This window comes from Elephantulus edwardii, unplaced genomic scaffold (genome assembly GCF_000299155.1).
Source record: "Elephantulus edwardii isolate Elephantulus edwardi_28Jun2011 unplaced genomic scaffold, EleEdw1.0 scaffold00048, whole genome shotgun sequence".
Classification (NCBI taxonomy): domain Eukaryota; kingdom Metazoa; phylum Chordata; class Mammalia; order Macroscelidea; family Macroscelididae; genus Elephantulus; species Elephantulus edwardii.
In genome coordinates, this window is record NW_006399798.1 from 16,081,084 (window position 1) to 16,101,990 (window position 20,907).

General features: G+C 41.8%; 1 protein-coding gene across 2 annotated transcripts in view; it reads right to left on the minus strand.

The window, feature by feature from the left end:
• Nucleotides 1-20,907, minus strand: part of HELZ (helicase with zinc finger) — a 204,882-nt gene that overhangs the window by 37,524 nt on the left and 146,451 nt on the right. For both annotated transcript variants that reach the window (XM_006886268.1, XM_006886267.1), the window contains exons 26-29: nt 18,931-19,010; nt 13,217-13,781; nt 11,344-11,584; nt 8,952-9,471 (exon numbers count right to left, since the gene is read on the minus strand). In XM_006886268.1, coding sequence (XP_006886330.1) covers nt 8,952-9,471; nt 11,344-11,584; nt 13,217-13,781; nt 18,931-19,010 — 1,406 coding nt within the window. The remainder of the gene's footprint in view (nt 1-8,951; nt 9,472-11,343; nt 11,585-13,216; nt 13,782-18,930; nt 19,011-20,907) is intronic.

Below are 20,907 nucleotides of genomic sequence, written 5' to 3' on the forward strand. Positions count from 1 at the left end.
CTTGTTATTGTAGAAATTGTTTCTCTTATCCCTATGATTGCTGCCATCTCTACTTCTGCTGTAGCTTCAACACATGAAGTCCACACGGCTAAGTTTTTAATTGGGTTAGTGCATATTGTGACAAAAAATTTAAAGCAAAAGAATGTATAATCAATCAATTATGGCCAAAAAGTTAAGGGGACGTGGTCAAAGACCAGTCACTCCTTTTGGAGGTCCTCAATAGGCTTTCTTTTGCTTATTTCTTTTGACCCCTGGGCAATTCAGAGGCTTACACACTTTATCAAGCAGCAGGTCCTATCCATAGCCTCCCGGCCGATAAAGAAAATCCTTGATGATACAAGCGAATAAACCGGGCAGCCAGAGACGGGTAAGAGACACCAGCCCGTTTCAACCTAAGACAGGCGCTCTGCCATAGTTGCTGGGTTAGCCCATGACGGGTAAGATCAGTAGGTGCGGTGTCCAACCTAAGACAGGTGCCGGTTTCATACCTGGTCAAACAGGAGAGCACCAAAGGTAATCTGTTGCGCTTTTGCAGTCTTCAAATAATTATTGAAAGAAGGGAGGATCTGCTGGGGGCCGAGCCGCTTGTTCTACCTAGCTGAAGCCATTTTGTAATTCTCTAAGAACATGTTTGGACATGTTGCCCCTCCCTGGGAGGATACGTTTCTGTTTACTGGGACCACCCTGCTAAGTTTCTGTTCACCAGTTAACTTTCAGCGTACTGGAAACAACTTGTTAGTCTCCCCCATTGTGTACTTCTCTACCCATTGTGTTCCTATATATAAACTGTGAATGTTTTCAATAAAATGAAGACTTGATTGGAGATTCTCAACTTGTCTTCCTCCTTTTGTGCCTCCTGTCCCCCCATTCTCTTTCTTCCCCTCCTAGGGTCACTGTTAAATGTCCCCGCGGGCCAGGGCATTTTGTAATGTATAAACCTTTATAAAACTTTGGCACAGAAGTTTCTCTCACATATTCTAAGCTCACCTGACTGGCTAATCAAAAACTTAGAAGTGGTATAAAAAAAAAAAAAAAATAGAAGAGTCTTCTATTAGAAGTGTGTTTCCACAAAAGCACTTTAAAAAACGTTTTTTCCAACTGGCAGGAACTGACACTTGGAAGTCAGGTAACTAACCAAAATTCTGTCACAATCAAGGAAGCACTTAAGAAAATCAGGTTATGCTCATTAAAAACAAAACAAATCCCCCAAAACCCACAAACCTGTTAAGCTTTGTGGCATTTTTAACCTGGTTCCATCCCCTGTTCCCCAACTCAATGGTAGTCTTATAAAGAACCATTGCCTTCCTAATACAGAAATCAGAACTCATCCTCAATAAATTGTAATGGTGTTTTACCCTGTCTGGGGGTTCCATGGAAATCCATTTCAAAAGACTCACCTCATCTCACCTAACTTAGAAGTTGGCAGAGGGCTAAAGAGGTCACTGTTAAAGAGGTAGAGGAGGGGAGATGATAAACATTTGTCAAAAACTTTGAGAGATTTAATACTCAAACTATCTATCTTATCAACAAAAAAAATTACAATTCATGCAAAGAAACAAAACAATGGCCCACACATTGGGAGGAGGTGTTGGGATGGGCAGTGGAAAACTATCAACACAAGTTGTCCTAGAGGAGGCCCAGACACTGGACTGACTAGGTAGGCAATGACTTTAAATCAACTATTTTATATATATAGTCAAAAAACTAAAGGAAACCATATCTGGAAAATTAAAGGAAACAATGACAGCATCAATAAAAAAATAGAAATTCTAGTAATAAAGCATATAGAAAAGAAAACTATGATACTAAAAAGTACAATGACTAAAATGAAAAATTCATTAAAGAGTTTCCACAGGCAGACTAAGGAAGGAGAAAAGAGTGGTAGCAAATGTAGAGAAAAATCACCTGAGAACAGCCAGTCTGAGGAGCAAGACAAAACATGAACTAGAGTCTCAGAGTTCCTAGAACATCATCAAACAAACCAACATACATGAAAAGAGAATAAAAAGAAATAGACAGGAGTAAAAACATCTCCAATGTGATGAAAACATTAATCGACACCTTCAAGAAGCACAGGTTCCGAGCAGAACAAATGCAAAGAGATTCACATCAAGACATAAAAGTCATTTAAACTACTGAAAGAAAAGAAAAAAGAATTCTGAAAGCATTCCCAGGAGAGAAACAACTCATTACATAAAAGGGTCATTAGTAATATTAACAGCTGATATCCACCACAAACTCTATTACCTGGCAAAACTACTGTTCTAAAATGAAGCAGAAACTATGGTGTTTCCAAATTAAAAACAAAACCAAACAAAAAAACAACCAAATAAACCTGAAAGAACTCATCACTAGTAAATCTATCCTGTAAGAAATACTAAAGGAAGTTCTTTAAGCTGAAGTGAAAAGACATTAAAACATGTGTGAAAAGTACCTCAAAAACATACAAAAAGATAAACTCTGGTAAAAGCAACTACATTGGTGAGTATAAAAGCCTCTTAGTTTCCTTTTGGGTTGTAACTTCTCAGAAAAAGACATAATGCTGGGAAAAGTGGAGGGTCAGAAAGAGACAGGAGGAATCGTGACAAGATACAGTGACACAGGGACAGTAACAATGGGCTCTAGCCTACTAGTCATAGGTGACTCAAAAGCACATAACATCATATGGCTTAAAAGATAACTGCATAAAATAACTATAAAACATACTGATGAGCACATAATGTAGAAAAATATGATTTGTGATGCCAATAGCATAAAGGCATATCTTAAAGGCCTATTGGAGCTGTGTGTACTGTCGAGATAGAAGAGACTCATAGCTGACCCTTCAGAGGGTTTTTAGAGGAAGTTTGTTTAATCACACAGGAAGAGAATGTCCATTTTCCTCCAGGAAGGAGCTGGTGGATTTGGATCGCTTGCCTTTAAAATTGCACCACATCTCCTTACCACTAGGCCATCAGCTTCCCCCAGTAAAAACAGCATGAAAGAAGGGACACCTCTGGTAGCAAAGACCACTGCTGACTCAAAGACTGCACTTTTCTGGGGGGTTCCAAACCACTACCACTCCTCAGAAGAAAGACAGACAGTCTCCTCCATGTGACTGACAGCCTTGGAAACATGCTTGGGAGTCACTAGGGGTCAGACTGGACTGACTCAATGGCAACAAGAGAGAAAAGTAAAAGAAGTCAAACACAAAAGGCCACATAATTTAAGTTTCATTTACACAAAAATTTTGTATAAAATTTCTCCATAAAGAAAGGAAACAGATTAGTGATTTCAGAGTCTCCCAAATAAGGGGACTAGAGTGGGGCTTAATTAAGTACTGAGTTTCTGCTGAACAGATATGTTGAACATACAGTAAATATACTCAAAGTTACTGAATCCTCTACTTTAAAATTGCTAACTTTATGCTATGTGGACTTTATCTCAAATAATTAGCTAGCTAGTAATGGAGATTATCTATACATAAAAACACTACTTAACTGGAGATTACAATACTTCTCTATTATAAAGCCATTCCATTATAGACTGAAATAATGTCAAACATGTGTCAAATCTTTGTAAAGTATGCCTTTGTTCTAAATTCCTAGATCCTCATAATACATATACCAATACCAATTCATCTTTTATTATGCTGACAATTTATTTCAGAAACCTAAGATTGTAACTGGGGTGGCCTGGTGTGAAACATGCTATATTGCTAACAGAAAAGTCAGCAGTTTAAATCTGCTGGGTATTTCTCTTCCTAGGAATATTTAGTTCCAAAAAACTCGATAGAGGGTTGCTGTTAAGTGGGAACCAACTCACCAGCAATGATTTTGCATTTTGTTATAGAGACATGATGAGAACTGGAACAATTTGAACATATTACTTCCTAAACCTTACAAGTTCAAAACAGAGCTGTTCTTATAAAATTTTACTTTTTAATCAGCATGTATAATAAATCATTTGCAAACCACTAAAGTGCCCATGTGAAAACTGCACGTAAAGTATGAAGCAGTTGTTTGAACAAAACAAAGGGATACCATATGGTTTAAAATCGGGAAAAGTGTGTGTCAGATGGTATCCTTTCCCCATTACCTAGTCAATCTATTTGCTGAGCAAATAATTCAAGAAGCTGGACCATATGGAAAAGAATATGGTTGGGTTTGGAAGAAGACTCAACAACTTACATCATGCAGAAGATACAACAATGCTTGCTGAAAGCAAAGAGGTCTTGAAATATTTACTGTAGTAGATCAAAGACTACTGCCTTGTACAGATTATATTTCAACATCCAGAAATATATTTTAAAAATCAATACATAAAATTCACCACTAGAAAAATGGGCAACATCATGACAGCTGGAGAAAGGATCACCATTGTCAATCAAATAATTGTTTAAAAAAAAAGAAAGCAAAAAAAAAATGAAAGTAAAAGAAATTCTACTTGTATCTACACACATGTAGCCTCAATAAAAAAAGATTTAAAAATGTGTTTGCATTGGGTAAAGTTGCTGTCAAGGACATCTTTATGGCACTGATGAGCAAGGATGTCAGTTTAAAGACTAAGGAATGCCTAACCTAAGCCATGGTGTTTTCAATTGTTTTATACACATGCAAAAGCTGAACAATGAATAATGAAGATCAAAGAAGAACTGATGCCTTTGAACTGTGATACTGTCAAAGAGTTCTCAATATCCCATGAACTGCAGGAAAAATATGTTTTGAAGGACCTGTACCAGGGTGGTACTTAGAAGCAAGAATACGATAATATTGTCTTATATACTTTGGACACATTCCCAGGAGGCATGAATCCCTGGAAAAAGACCTCATGCTTGGAAAAGTAGAGAGAAGGCAAAAGAGAAGACAATCCTTAGTAGACAGAACTACAACAAATGAGCGCAAGTATGATGCAGATGGTGAAGGACAGGAAAGATTTCAACCTGTTGTTTACAGAGTCCCTGTCGTGTAATGGGTCTATCCAAAATGGCTTTCGTAGGCCACTGCCCTTGACTCTGTCATACAGTTAGATAGGAAGATGCAAAAAAGGCGTGTTAAGTCTATTCACAGGGGGATTGGATAGTTTGGCTATTTCACCAAATTTGAAACGAGCAAGTTCAGCATCAAAATTTAGGAATCTCACTACCATCCAGAAGCAGCAGCAGAGAACACAGTGCACATCCTCTGGGGCCTAAGAGCCCTACATCATTCAGATCACAGCCTGCAACAGAGCACAAGCAGCTGGAGCAGAGAACCAGAGACCTGATGTGACACAGAACTGACCTGAGACTGCTCCCCTATGGAGCCAGGGCTAGGGGCCTTCACCCAAATTTGCTGAAGGACTGGAGTGGAGATGTCTTAATTGACAGGGGTAACAGAGCTTTGTAACACACGCCTAAGGCTGAAGGGGCTGTGAGCATGCTTCAGAAGCTAGCTTGACACAGAAAAGATATTGTTGCCAACCTGAGCTACAATCTGTTAATTTGCCATAACCCTATTTTTACACACAGATCTGTGAGATCTGTGTAGCTATTGCAACAAATTTGGAGCAGTAGGAATTAGCAGAAGTAGATGCAGGAGTGTAGCGACATGTCTAACGTCATGGCATTTGGTTCTGTGTTGTAGATATTCTTCTTTTTTTTTTTTTTTAGATATTTGAAATACAACTTTATTCTGGTTCTAAATGAAAAGAATGGCAATGACAGTAACAAACAAGATTTTACCATGGAATATTGTGATCTGACTGTAGCAGTCTTGTATTTGGAACTCAAGAAGGAAACTGCCTTTCAAAATAGCTAAATATGCAGGTCCAAAAAATGAAGGGTTTTTTTAACTGCCACACTCACTCCAAAGCCCGTTCATCTCTCCTTCAGCATCCCAAAGATTAGCACATGTTCTGCTTAGCTAGATAATAAGTGGCAAGCATGTGGCACCACTGACACCACAAGACAGTTGCCTATAAAACTAGACTTCTGACACTGGGCTCCAGCTTCATTCTCTCACAGATCGTCATCCTCGTCCAGGAGAGCAGATGTCTGCGCAACCTCTAAATCATGCTCACACCGTGCTGCCAAAGCTGGGTCCATAACAATTTCTGGTGGGGCAAAAGCAGGCAGGGCGACAAACTCCAAGTTAGGGTATCAAATTAGTTTTCTAGCAAGCCAAGGAAAGGCTTTTCAAAGTTATAGTTACTTTTGGCAGAAATGTCATAGTACTGAAGATTCTTCTTTCAGTGGAAAACTATGTATTTTGCCTTCACTTTCCTGTCCTTAATGTCCACTTTGTTGCCACACAACACAATGAGAATGTTTTCACATACTCGAACCAGATCTCTATGCCAGTTAGGCATGTTCTTGTAGGTAACTCTCGACGTTACATCAAACATTATAATGGCACACTGGGCTTGGATATAATAGGCATCCCTCAGTCCCCCCAATTTTTCCTGGCCACCTGTATCCCACATATTGAATTTAATCGGTCCTCTGCTGGTATGGAACACGAGGGGATGGACCTCCACACCCAAGGTGGCTACATACTTCCTCTTGAATTCACCAGTCAGAAGATGTTTCATGAACGTTGTTTTTCCAGTATCACCATCACCCACCAATGCGAGTTTGAACTGGACTTGGGGTTCTCCTTGGGCGGCCAGAGTGACGGTTCTTCCAGAAGTGTCTCTGTGCCCCATGTGACTAAGGGATGGAAAGATGGTGGAAGTGCAATTCAAATTTGTAAATATTCTTGATGGAGATAGTTTTCTCTTGAGGAGTTAAAGTCAGATATGGCTGTCCCCATGTTATCTTATTACAGTCTCTATGACTCACAGTTGATGTAACAACACCTAACAATAACAATGTCTCTTTAGAAATTATTTGGGAATTGCTAAATAAAGCTAACATAAAAAAGATTTGTAAAAATTAGCATTGTCATTGGTTTAAAAAGACATACATAATGGTCATACCACTTCTGCGTGCTATCTTTAGCCACTGCAATCTTATTGACAGTATTTTTATACTATTTATCAAATAATATCCTTTTAGAAGTTTTGTTACCTAGAATTAATACTTTTTCTTATAATTAAAAGTCCATAAATATGCTCTTAGGAAACATCTATGGATTTTAAAACAAAAATTCCATTTGCTTTATTTAAAATGCTTAATTTGTGATTTGGTTTTGTTTTTTGCTCTCAACTACCTTTTATTATAGGGAGGTCTTGTGGCCTAGCGAGTAGGGAGTTGTGCTGCCAATCCAAAGGTGGGTTTGAATTCACCAGAAAGATAGGCAATCTCCTCTCACTGTTATTCTCAGCTTTTACTCTGGCTCCAAACAGTGAACCCATGTATCACAAACCTAAACCCAGTCCAATTTTACCTCATCCTCGTAATCTCTGCTGCACCTAGATGTATTTCTAAGTCACTGTGTTACTGTATCGCTTTGAGGGTCTTCCTCTTTTCCACTGAATTGCTACTTTTGTAAGCATGATGTCATTCTCCAAGGACAAGCCTCTCCCGGCAACATACACAGAAGTATGTACGAGTAACTCTTGCCATCTTCATCCCTAAGAAGTGACCTTGGCTAGGCTTCTTCCAGGACAGATTTGCTCATTCTTTTAGCAGTCTATAGTAGACTGAAGATTCTTCAATAACATCACAATTCAAAGATAACAAGTCTTCATTCTTCCTTATTCCAGTTTCATATGTGTGCAAAGCACCTGAAAATATCTGGCTTGGTCAGGTGCACCTTTAAACAGACATCCTTGCTTCTGAAAAATTTAAATACGTTCTTAGTAGCAGATTTGCTCAATGCAACTGACGTCTGAGTTCTCGATCACTGCTTCCATGGATGCTGATCATAGGCCCATGTAAAATGACATCACTGACAACGTCAATCTTTTCTCCATTTTTAATGATGTTGCCTACTGGCCCAGTCACGAAGACTTTTCTAGATGTTGAGGTGTAATCCATATTGAAGGCTGTAGTCTTGGTCTTCTTCAGTAAGTGCTTTAAGTCCTCTTTACTTTCAGCAAGTCAGGTTCCAACATGTGTAGACTGCAGGCTGTTGATGTCTTCCTCCTATCCTGATGCCCCATTCTTCTTTACATGGTCCAATTCTCAGATTACTTGTTCAGATTAATTGTTCATCATAGAGACCGAACACTTTACTTTAGGAGTCTAAGTTCTATGTTGAACATATGCAAATTCCAACATCTGGGAATCAGAACATCATTATCTATCAACTATCCAAAATTGATCAAAGCACTAAGAGAAAGAAGGAGCTCTGGTGGCCTAGTGGCAAGAAGCTGCACTGCAAGAAGGCACGTGGTTTGAGGCCACCGGCTGCTCCACGAGATGGGCAATCTCCTCCCATGCTATTAACTCCCACTGAAAACCCACCATAGGTCAGCTATCAGTTAGTTCCGACACAATGCGATGGAACAACAAAAATAAGAAAGCGAACAAGGCACCAGGAAGAGGCCATTGTCACTAAGAAAAGCCAACACCTTTAAGAAATTTTAATTAATGAATATGTAATACACTGGAAACAATCTCCTCAAATTAGAAAGGCAGAGCTCGTGAACGAATGTCTCATCGAGTCAGTCAGATAGTAAATGTTCCAGAATGGTAACACCCACTGAGTACCCATTTCAACACACAGTGCTCTTCCACAGATTTTCAGGCTGTCAGTCTTCCTGGGGGGAGGCTGTTCACCTCCTGCCCACGGACACTTGGTGAACCACAGGTGGTTCAGTTGGTACAACGCTACAAACGCTTCTTAGAACATTCGTATGCAGCTCTAAAAAGCCTCAACAGTACAACTGTACTACAAAATCGAAATTTCACCAGAAGAGGGTGGGAATTCAAATTATTCCCAGGAAACAAACACTTTTATCAGGCTTAAATGGCCTAGGATTTGTCCATTAGTATTATCAAATCAGTAAGTACTTTTTTCTTTACCATTCCCAACCCCCAAATTTACCTCTTCTAGGCTTGGGAGCGATGAAGACGATACCGTTCGAGATGATAATGGGTGAAATGGCTCTTGACCAATAGCATGTTGATGATTCTGTATTTGTACAAAAGGGTTTTGTGGTGGCCTGTGAGGCAGAGGAGGTAGGCCATAGGGGAAGCCTGGCCCCATCAGACGACTGTGTTGTAAGTTAGCAAAAGTCCATGCTCCATCGTGTGCCAGGTACTTCAAGTGAGGAGGAACTAGGTGTTCGGATTGCAAAGAGAATGGTGGGTTGAAAATCTGGGGCGGGAGGCGCTGAGGAAATGCTGCGGCATTGTTGGCCACTTCAATGTCTCTGGTGTTATCATTAAAGTTACAAAAGTGGCTACTATGGTCTGAGTTGGATGGGGGGGATGGGGCTGCGGGGGGGCTCCGAGACTGAACTTGTCTATATTGCAAAAGTCTTGATTGTGGTGGTGGCATTTCAGTGAGTTCCCGTGTTTCACTTTGATCACGATTAGACAGTTCTCTGATTAAGTCTTGAAACCTACACAAAGAAGATGAAATATAATGAGAAACAAAAGGACAGCTTCATCACACTGAGGAGAGCTTGGCTGATGAGATGTATTTTCTACAAGCAAACTCATCATACTTAATTAGAAACGAGCATTAATTGATTTAATCTCAGACATAAGTATTAACACTCAATGAATGTTGAACTAAAGACACTGAAGAAGCGCAAGTATCCAATTAAAAAAAAAATCATTTCTTTCCTTACCTTTGGCGTTAAAAGCAAAAACAACTGCCCTTGTCCCTATACACCTTTGGTTACTTGTATTCTGAAGAGATCAGAGACACGGCACAGCATTCTCATAACAATAATCCTAAAATCTAGTTTTAAGGCAGGATGACCGCACACCCATTAAGCACCTATACTGATAAGGAGGCAGAGTTCTCAGCTACTTGAAGGGAACACTGTTTTCAACAATAAATTTCTATTTATTTATGTCTATATTCTAAGTTTTAATTTTTTTTCTTCAGTAAAACTTATTCTACTACTTTTTCATATCAATAAGTCTGGGGGGAAAAACCCACATAGAACTTTCCATACCTCTCAACGATAGTATGATTCCCTCACAAAAGAGATGAAAAAGCAAGGAGCCGCATTAATTTACACAACATAGTAGATGGTCTTTGCCTAGATTTGTAAAAAGCTATTTATTTCTAAACATACTGTCTGTACATCAGAGTCACTCAAGGGAACTTTGTAGCATGTGCCTAAAAGATCTGAAAGGACCAGTTATCAGAAACTCAGTTTCTGGTAAAGTACAGTTAACCCCCTCCACCCGCTTGAGTGGTTTTTTAACAAACAAACAACCCCCACCTGTGGTAAATCCCAACCTGATTGATCAACTGCCATAAAATGGAATTCTTCTTTTTAAGGGCACAAGGGATTTTTCCGCATTCCTGTATCTGAAGTAACTGAGCAGATTCAAATAGGTTTCCAAACGGTTTCCCTGAGCTATGGCTAGCCAATTGAAGGTGGACAAATACCCCAACTACTGTGGATGGCCAATCATGCATGGCGTGTATGGTTGGGCAGGGGAGTAGCAGAGGTATAAAAGGAGGGGCAGACATCAATCGGGGCTCTCGGGTGGATGCTGCTGTGTCAGCACGCGGGAGCCCGGGTTCAAACTCGAAATAAACTTTGTTAATCCGGAATTGGCTCGGTGGTCTTTTGGGGGACTCGCTCCGTTACAAGATCAACACACAGTTTCTTTGGGATAACAATCCAACTTGTTCCTGAAGAACTATATTCAACAATCAGAAGGAATTATTCCTTAAAGGCCATTTTGAGCTGCATTTTGCTTGGATCCATAATCAACACACATGGTAGAAGCAGCCGAGCAATAAAAACCCCTGCTGCACTGGCCAAAACCTGCTGTCCAGGCCCTCTTTACAGTGCTAAAGAGAGAGCAGGGATGTCCCTTTAAAGAAGAAGGTTACCTATCTCAAGCCATGGTATTTGGTTTTTTTAAAGCCACGGTATTTTTAATTGCTTAGTATGCATGAGGAAGTTAGGCAATGCATGAGGAAGACCAAGAAAGAAGGGACATCTTAGGAATGGTGGTGCTGACAAGAGAGTACTGAGTATCTCACAGACAGCCAACAAAACAAACACATCTTATCGTGGAGGAAGTGCACCAGGATGCTCCTTGGACGTATATACTTTGGGGACATTATCAGAAGGCACAGGGCAAAAGGATCAGCAAAAAAGTCTGAGATGGACGGACACTGTGACTACAGTGAAAGGCTTGAGCACAGGGAAGAGTTTAGGGCGCAGGCTAGGGCAAGGGTTTCTTCTGCTGCTCACGTGTTCGCTATGCGAAGTCGACAGCATCTAACAACAACAAAATACCTGGAGTATGTTGCTTCTGCTTCTTCCTCCGCACTGCTGCTGAGCTTCCAGTCGGTCCTCACTGGCGGTGGATGGAGGCCCATGGGCGGCTGAGGCAGGTGCTGGAGGTGGGGATGGGGAGGGTGAGGGTGTGGGTATGGAATACTGCCCTGACTGAGATAAGCACTATGCTCGGTCCACTGCTGTAACCGTGCCTGCTGCTGCCGCAATGTTTCCAGGGCTACGTTCCCGTGCATTCGATCTGTGAAATCGCAAAGGACAAATTTCAGATTCTAGGTTATTTGGAATTTCAGGTTAGTTTTCTCAGGAGTTTACACAAACAAAACTTTGTCCACAAAGACACAGAAACGACTTTTGTGAAACTGGTTCTGAAGACAAGCTAGAGCCTAGAGTTAAGGCAATGATGATGAGTCTTCCTTACCCAGAAAATGGTGTAACCTGTGCTCAACTGGGTGCCCGATAAATCCACTTACTTCCATTGAGCTGATTCTGACTCAGTGACACCACTGACTTAGCAGTGGCCTGGCGGTAAAGCAGCTGTGCTGCAATCCCAAAGGCACCCAGTTTGAATCCACCAGCTGCTCTGAGGGAGCAGGATAGGCAATAACCTCCCGTGGGATTTACGGCCCCTGAAAACTTGCTGAAGGGTCTGAGTTCGTTCTGACTCAACAGCACACAACCACCACAATGATCCTACAGGGCAAAGCAGGTCTGACCCCTCAGGATGTCCAAGGATGGGCAAATGTATGAAAGCAGACTGTACCATCTTTCTCCCACGGAATGGATGGTGGATTTGAACCCCTAACCTGTTGGTTAGCAGCCCAATGTTTAATCGTTGTGGCACCAGAGTCCCTGGATATTTAATTGTCAGGGCCTGGCTAACATGCAAAGCAGGAGCAGCTGTAAGACAAAGTCTAAAAGGTTCCCTAATGTGGAGCCTCCATGTTCCAGGTGAAATGGTACCTTTCTGTTCATCTGTTCTGCAGAAAACAACTCCAGGAAGCAGTATGCTAATGAATAGGGAGTGACCAAAGCCCTCAGAATTCTAGGAATGTGATACCTTCTTGTTTTCCAATAGATATCATAGGATATCCTGGAAGATGTCTTTGTGTTGAGGTCTGGGAATCTTTGATCTACCAGTCAACATAGGACAGATAAGAGATAATGCAATTACCCCTGCAGGATGTTCCCAAGACGTGTATACACACCCTTGCCAGAATATTAAACTTGCTATTTGTCATCAGCAATTAGCCTCTCCGCGTCTTCATTTCAACCTGGTGCCTCCTTTTGGTGGAATTCTCCCGTCATATCAGGGCTGGATCCCCGATACTTAATATGACATAGCATTTAGAACTGTGAATTATGCTGAGAGAACTAACTTAGTCCCACAAGGACAAATACTGTATAAAACCATTATTGCAGAATGAATATAAGGATTCAAGGTGGGGGGGGAGGGTGGAAATAAGAGGGGTGAGGATATGGGGGCAGGGTGTTAATCACAGAGCTGCACAATTTGATTGATGGGTGGGGTAAAGGAAATGGGAAGGATCTTTTGTGAAAAACAATGTATTCAAACTTTGTAAATAAATCAGAGAAACATAAAAAAATTAAAAAACAAAGGACTATAAAGCTATTTATATGGAAAATTTATAATTTAATTTATAACATACTTAGAAGAGTTGGTTTTAAAATATAAAATTTTTTTAATTAAAAAAAAACCCCACCCAACTAGCTGTGATTACCGACATTACATAAATGAGCCAATCCTGACTCCAACACTGTCATTTTATGACAATGCGTGTCATTTTAATGGAACAGTCTGACATTTTCAGACCTGGCAGTGGCTGTGGTGGGGAAGCGAGGGAGCACTTACCTAAAGCTTCTCCGAGAGGCAGTCCTGAGGCACTCTCCTCCATGAAGTTACTCAGGTGTGAAGGCAGCATGGGGCTGTGCTGCGCCATGGCTCTCAATGGACTGTGACCTTCGTGCAGCATGGGCGGGGGCTGCTGCTCAGGAACCACAGACTCAGGAGACTGTGGTCGATGGGAACCGGCATTATTAAGAAAAGCACTGCTGGGCCCGGCCTGGAACGCGGGAGAGAGTTGAGGTGGAGGCGGCTGGGGCTGCTGGTTCAATGGATTTTGCTGCGGGACCACAGGGTTTGGTTGGGGTGGCATTGGATTTGGTTGTTCAGACAAATTATTCGGCGGTTGATTTAACAAGCTGTGCTGCTGCTGAACAGGGAATGGTGGTCTCGGCAGTTGAGGAAGGGCGTGGAAGTGGCGATTAGGGATTACATACTGCGGGTGGGGAGCAGGAAGGGGAAGATTTATGTGTCTTGGGTTGAGATTATCTTTGCGATGAAATTTGGTATTGGGATAAATACAACCAGGACGTGATTCAGGACTTCTGTTCTGTGGATTTGATTCCAAATCAACCTAGAAAAACAGAAGAAGTGTTTTTTAACTGCAGCAGATCAGAGTCTAGTGGCAGGCCAACTTTGTCTCACCCTTCACACGCTGAAAGACTAGGTAGGTAAAGCTTATCAGTGACAGCAGGGGTGCTGGGTACCATGTCAATCACCTACCAGCAGTCAGTAAGGGGTTAGTTTTTCAAATTAAGAAAGAGGATATGGGGGGTGGGGATGGGGGGGCGGGAGAGTCACATTAAATCTGAATTGTAAGAAAAGATACTGCCATTTTATTAGCATATTCATTTTAAATTCTTTAAGAACATTATTTTTAATTTCACACTTTATTCCTTGGAAAGATAAGCCATTCATTTCTATTTCTTTCTGATATAAATCACTGAAATATATTCCTTCCTTCTGATTTTATTGGATCTTTTTTAGACATTTAATCTATTTCTTCAAATATATCCATATTAATATGAAATTTTCTCTCCATAGAAAAAAGCTTTGAAGTGAATAAAAAATGAGCACTATATATGACCCATGTGTAACCAGTTTGTCAAATTTTGTCACTATATACCGACTGACATTAATTCCTGGAAGAGGAACTGACTGAGGTGCACCAAGGGCACTGTGCTTTGGACCAGGGATTTAAACACCAATAATAAGGCTATCTATACCTTAAAGAGCTTGGAGCTGGGGTAGGCAAATTATACCCTCTAGGCCAAATCCGGCCCAAAGAATTTTGCAAATACAATCTTACTGGAACGCAGCCACCATGCATTTATTTGCACACTGTCCCAAGCTGCCTCCACACTCAGTGGCAAAGGTGAGTGGCTGCGACACACACAATGTGGTCCAGAAAACTCAAAGATTGACTAATTGCGCAGACATTGCCCACTAAACTAGCATAGAGTCTGGTGGAGCCTAGAGCTTGAGGTGCTACAGAAGAACGCACTGTGGGACTGAATGGCGTGAAAAAACAATGAAAGAAGGCTCACAGAGGTTATGACACTGGAACTGAGTCTTGATAGAAGAGCTGGGATTTGCCAGGGAGGGAAGGGACTGGAGCTGAAGGGAACAGCTTGTACAAGGTAGAGTGTATTGAAAAAGCATGGCAGATTTGAAGAGCATGAGACGTTTTATGTACACAGAACTGTGACTTCACTTTTATATCTTGTTTCCTCTACCTGACGTCAGATGAAACTAAGAGTCTAATTTCACAGGACGTTGAATGATTCAATATTGAGCACAAACACTTTTTTTTTCAACCTTGTAAGTGACAGTAAGGTTTTCATGCTGGAGTGTTGTTATCCTTTTAAAGAACAAACTTGATCGTAAGCGATGACAATGTGAAAAAAGAAATACAAGGTGGAAAGAGATGAGGTTCATTTCCATCTTCGTCAAAACACTCAATGAGCTACTTCGGCATATCACACTCCTTGAAAGTTCCGAGGCTGAAAGTGTCTGCCGTGCCAGAGGCCTCCAGTCAAGCACGGCGCTGTTCCCAAGGAAAGAGAACAAGCAGCCCTCCCTGCACTGAAGAGGGGTTACATCAGATTCTTTCTACCTAGTGGCTGAGCCACTGCAACGCATGATGAAAACTGACCACTGAGCCCCAGGGACACCCTCATAGCAAATTCACTGTTCCACATCAACTGGTCTTAAACTGGGCCTGGTCAATCAAGTCCTTAAGATTACAGCAGTGCATGTAAGTTGTCTTCAAAAAGGAGAAGGATGACAACTCTGACCCAGTTTCCCAAGCAGCTGCAATTATCTGTTCTTCAGATGTCTCAGAACCTGGCTATGGTCCTCATAACGAAAACATTTCTTCCAATAAATTACCATCTTTTTAATAACTTTTAATCATCACCCATCTGAGAGATGCTTTTCTCTCAAAAGAAGTTACAGATACTTAATTACGTAAGGGAGACGATAATTAGATGTCCAGGTTCGTGGCCAGGCTGTTGTTTTTTTTTGTTTTCAGGCTGTTGTTCTGTTTCTTTTACTTTTGACTTTGACAGGAAGAAGACGGCAGGTCTATGTCATAAAAATTTAGACATTTAGAGCAAGACTGTGATACCTGGAAAACACTACAATTGGCTCACTAGGCCGACCGAGCTGAAAGTAAAGCAATGACACCTGATAACACAGCAACAGGGAGGCTTCAGGGCAGGAAGGCTGAAGGGGCTTGCACCTACTATTTTCACAATTAGATCAGAATGAGATTATTCTCTACCATTCTGCTCCTAATACCGAGGAACCGAGTTAAAGAGAGCAAGAAATTCACTGCGATTATCTTTGGGCTGCAGGACAAGGTAATCTAAGCAGAAAAGAGAATGAAAGAGGTCTGTCAGGTTATGTAATTCCCTAACAATGAAGGTTTATAACAAATTCACAAATAAACACATGACTGGCAGTTAACTATCTTGGATTCTGTTGCTCAGAAAACATCTAAGACAGGTTTTGTCCCAAGCTGTCTCTTCCATGACTGTGGTTGGCAGGATTGACTCATTGCCCCTCTGCATCTCTCACCAGACGCGTGCGATGGCCCTCCACTGCACTCCTCCTGTGCTCTTCTAGGTCCCCTAGCTTGCTCACAGTCCACCGTGGGTGCTGAATCCTTCCACGCTGTAGAAACTGTGAGTCAGAGGTGCTCACAGAACACCGCTGCTGCTGCTGTTAGGTGCCTCTGGGATGGTTCCATGTACAACAGAAGCAAACACTGCCCACCATCCTCACAGCCACACTTGAGCCCACAGTTGAAGTCGCTGTATCAATTCATCTCACTGAGAATTGTCCTCGTCTTCACGGACCCTCCACTTTACCAAGCACGATGTCTTTCTCCAGAGACTAACCTCTTTTAATAGCATATCTGAAGTACAGGAGACAAGTATCTTCATTTCTAAGGCGCAATCTAGTTACACTTCCTCCAAGATGGATCTGTCTGAATATACGCTTGTGGTTTTGTGGAACATAAGCAAATGGGTACAGAGAACAGGGGTTTTTTTGCGGGGGGAAGAGAAGGCAGAGGACTCGGAGGCTGTTGAGAACATACAGGAGAAGGTGACGCATCGCTGGAGACAATGAAGACACACGCTGGAATCTCTCTCTCTCAAGCCTTGCCTGAGCAGTTCACTCGCTTGCATCCTTTCTAGTTATAAAAAGTGAGTACCTGTAAGTACAAGTGATGGTCTTCATATATTTTGTCAGCTGTTATGGATAATTAGCCACCAAGAGCAATTAATCAGTCAATGAATAAGGATGACAGGACAAGTGACAACTTAGATTTGTAGTGTTGAAGAAGACAACTGAACCCCATCAATTGCTAAGAGATCAAACAAACGATTGCCTTGGAGGAAGTACAAGCAGGGTGCTCCTGGAAGGCAAGAATAGTGAAACTTCACCTCATTTCCTCTGGATATGCTGTCAGGAGGAACCAGTCTCTGAGTAAAGACATAATATTTGGAAAACTCAAGGATCAGAGAAGGAGAAGAACACCCTTAACAAGATGCACTGACATGGTGACTACAGCCATGGACTGGAGCGTATCCGAGATTGTGGGGATGGTGCATACAAGGCAAGGTTCAGATGTGCTGGTCATATGCTGACGACAGATCGATGGCACTTAACAACTTCAAGGGGGGAACAGGACTCTTGATTTAGCTCAGGGCACGCAGGCTGTTGTAAGGACAGTCTTGGGTGGCTGAGTGACAGAGAAAGGCTGTATGGGCAATCAGTGAAGAACAGCATTGTATTTCCTTGAGATGTAGCCTCAGGGAGTGAAAAGGAAAGACTCATTGATCTAAAAAGCTGCAGGCTGTGTAGACTTCTCAGTGTACAACCGGCATCTGCTGACCTGGCTCTGAGTAGTTAGAGATGCTGTGACCAAACTCTGGGTGGTTAGGGTCAAAGCAGAAGAGTCACAGGAGAAGTGGTAAGGAGACCTGGGCTCACTGCCAGTCAGAAATCAGGCTGATGCTGGTCCTTGCCATACTGGTGATAAAGGTAGAGTCTGCTCCCTTGTCCCTTTGGTAGGGCAACTGGAAAAGATGCAGAGTAAGTCTTGTGTCAAAGAAACCACAAACACAAGATGGTCAAGAAGACAGCAGCTAAAGATAGTGACAACTAGCAAAGCAGAGTTAAGTGAGACTACGGACACAGAAAGACAAGGGTTTCATAAGATTTGGTGACTTGGAACGTAACAGGTTCAGTGAAATGCTAAACCCCAATACAAGACTTCATGAGTTAAAGAGAAATAAGGAGACGAATGGGAAGGAGAAGCTGGGCAGTAGCTATAACACATTATAAAAGTAAAAGAAACTGTCTTTATAAAGCAGCCTATCAATCAACGTTAGGGCAGAAGAGATGTAAGCATCTTAAAGGTTGATTATGAAGAACAAGGAGCAAGAAAGGATCTACAGATACATGAGAAGAGCCAAGTCTGTGAGGTGACAGAAAGAGGTATTATTAGTCACAATAGGAATGCTCATCTTCAAAGGGCAGTTGAAGATGCAGAAAAAGTAATGTCCAGGGTGAAATCCTGAAGAATTACATTTAAAGCTAAGTCACACTGCCTGATAATAAAGGTAGGAGAAGTGATGTGATGATGAAGTTTGGGGAAAAACACTAAGAAAACTGGGTAAAAGGAGAGAAATATATGGCAATGGATGTGGGAGAGTCCTGCAGATCCATCGGAGACTAGAACATGAGACTTCCCATGTTCTTCTCACAGAAGCCCGGGTTTACAAGCCACCGAAGAAAGGACTGATGGGAGGGAAGAACACAAGCAGCAGCAGGATGGATGAGAAGGCAGAAGCACTTATATTACCTCTTGATCCGCCGCCCCCCCCCCCCCCAAGTGCTTCCATTCTCAGACCCAGAGTCTTCCCATTCCACTGCTGGGCTGTCATTGACCACTTCATCATGAAACACTTCTAAATTCAAGTCTATCAGTGGATAAGAGAATTTGAGAGAAGTATACTACAAAAATGAAATAATGGAGCCAGAGACAAAGTGGAGTGATAGGGCGCACAACATGAGACACTAGTAGGGTAATAAACATAAAAATATACATTAAAAAGGAGATTATTTCCTTTAAATATCACAAGGTCCCAACATGTTTCATCACACTAAATTAATTTTAAAAATGTATTCACCAAATGTAAGCAGCATACCTGTTTTGGTTCTGTAGGCTTTTTCTCTGGTGTTCGAATCTTACTAATTTCAGGTCCAGGATTAATTGTATCAGTTTTACCTAAGAAAATATTTTAAAACCCTTATAAATTTTCTCCAGTGACTATCCAATATTAAATAGAAACACAGACTATTTAAAATCTTTTCCAGTCATTGTTAGGAACTTATATAACTGCTTGGGTTTTATTCTTAAATTTTCAGAATGGCAGTTTCCTACAAGAATGAAAATTTCTAAGTGAAGCAAAACTCACTGACAAAGAAAACAATAGGAAATAACTTTAAAACATCAAATAATCCCCCGCCCCCCCCAAAAAACCCAAAAAACCCAAAAACACATCAAATAATCCCAAAGGAAATTACTTAATCTCCAAATACTGACAGAGTTATTTTCTTACTCTAGACATATAACGTACACACACTTGGCATTTCTGTCTACCAATATAGGTTCAATGATCATTTGTAAATGCAAAAAAACCTCCAAATAATGTGTCAATGTGATTCAATAAAATAATCTAAGCTGAATAAATATATTCTGAAGGGATGCGGTTATGTTTTAAATATGTGGGTGGTAACAGAATGAACAAAACCAAGGTTTAATATTTAAAATATTAAGTAGAGTAGACTTAAATAATACTATTTCATGAACTTGAAAGGTCTTTTATTTACAAAAACTAAATGCTGAAATTTAAAGTTCATTGAATAAATCTCTGATTTGAGTTCTTAGCTCAATGGCATTCTTAAGTGAATATCCCTGGAACATTTGAAAATAAATTCACAAGCTTTATTCTTACACTTCAAAAGATGAAAATTGGGAGCTCTGGTGGCCTAGTGGTAAGGAGCTGCAATTACAATCCCAGAGGCTCATGGTTCGAATCCACCAGATGCTCTGCCAGGGAAGGAGGGACAATCTCCTCCTGTACCAGTCAGATCTGATTTGACGGTACACACACACAAAAATAATAAAATAAAAATTTTTAAAAAAAAGATGAAAATTGTTCCGCCGCCAGAAACGGAGTCCCGCCACCAGAGACGGAGTCTCGCCGCCAGATGGGCCGGGAAGAGACCCAGGAAGAGCAATACTCAGCCATCCACCGCGGAACCCCAGAGGAGCGAAGACTACCCGCCACTGTGTGACCCCCAACCAGCAGTGCCCAAGCCCTGCCCCCACCTCTTGGTGGTAGTGTCCAAGCCCTGCGCTCCTTACCCGCCTAGTCCCTTGCTTCCACGCACCTCAGCCCCCACCACAGCCCTGCAACCTCAGGGCACCACCGCGGGAGCTATTAACCGAGCTGTTGTGGAACTAACCTGGCAGAAGCAAGGCCGAGCTATTGTGGAGCTAACCTGACAGAAGAAAGGCTGGTAGGATCTTATCTGTGTTTACTGGGGCTGATTATATGGGAGAGCACCTAAGGGCGTGCCCACAGGTGGGGAAATTGGCCAAGCTTTCTTTGGTTCCCACCGAAAACGAGCCAGCCAGCTGGCTTCTGTGAACTCTGCAGACCAGCCAGAGGCTAGCGGGTTGGTGGGAAGTTGAGCTTGACTATTCGGATCCTGTCAGATCCAGGACCCTGCTGGAGCAGGGGCTGTTGCGTGAGGGCACCTGTGTAAGTGCCACCAGGCAGGGAACACTGAGAAAACCATTGGGTATGAAACGGACAACAGGAATTTGAGTAAGGACCCCAGTCGTGAGCACACTGAGACAGCAGAGGTTTGAGCAAGGTCCTCCATGTGATTGACCTGCCCTTGCGATCACCCAACCCTTTGCCTGCCTCACTCCACTTGGCTCCATACCAGTGCCTACACATCTGAGCAATCAACTTGCCTTTAAACAGGAGCACCTTGACCTGTTTTAGCAACAAGAGATTGCCCTAGCAGGTGCTGAACTGACATTTTTCTGAAGTCATAAAGTCAGAGAAACGCACAAGTTTGGTAGCTGCCCATCTGATCTCAAGAGCATT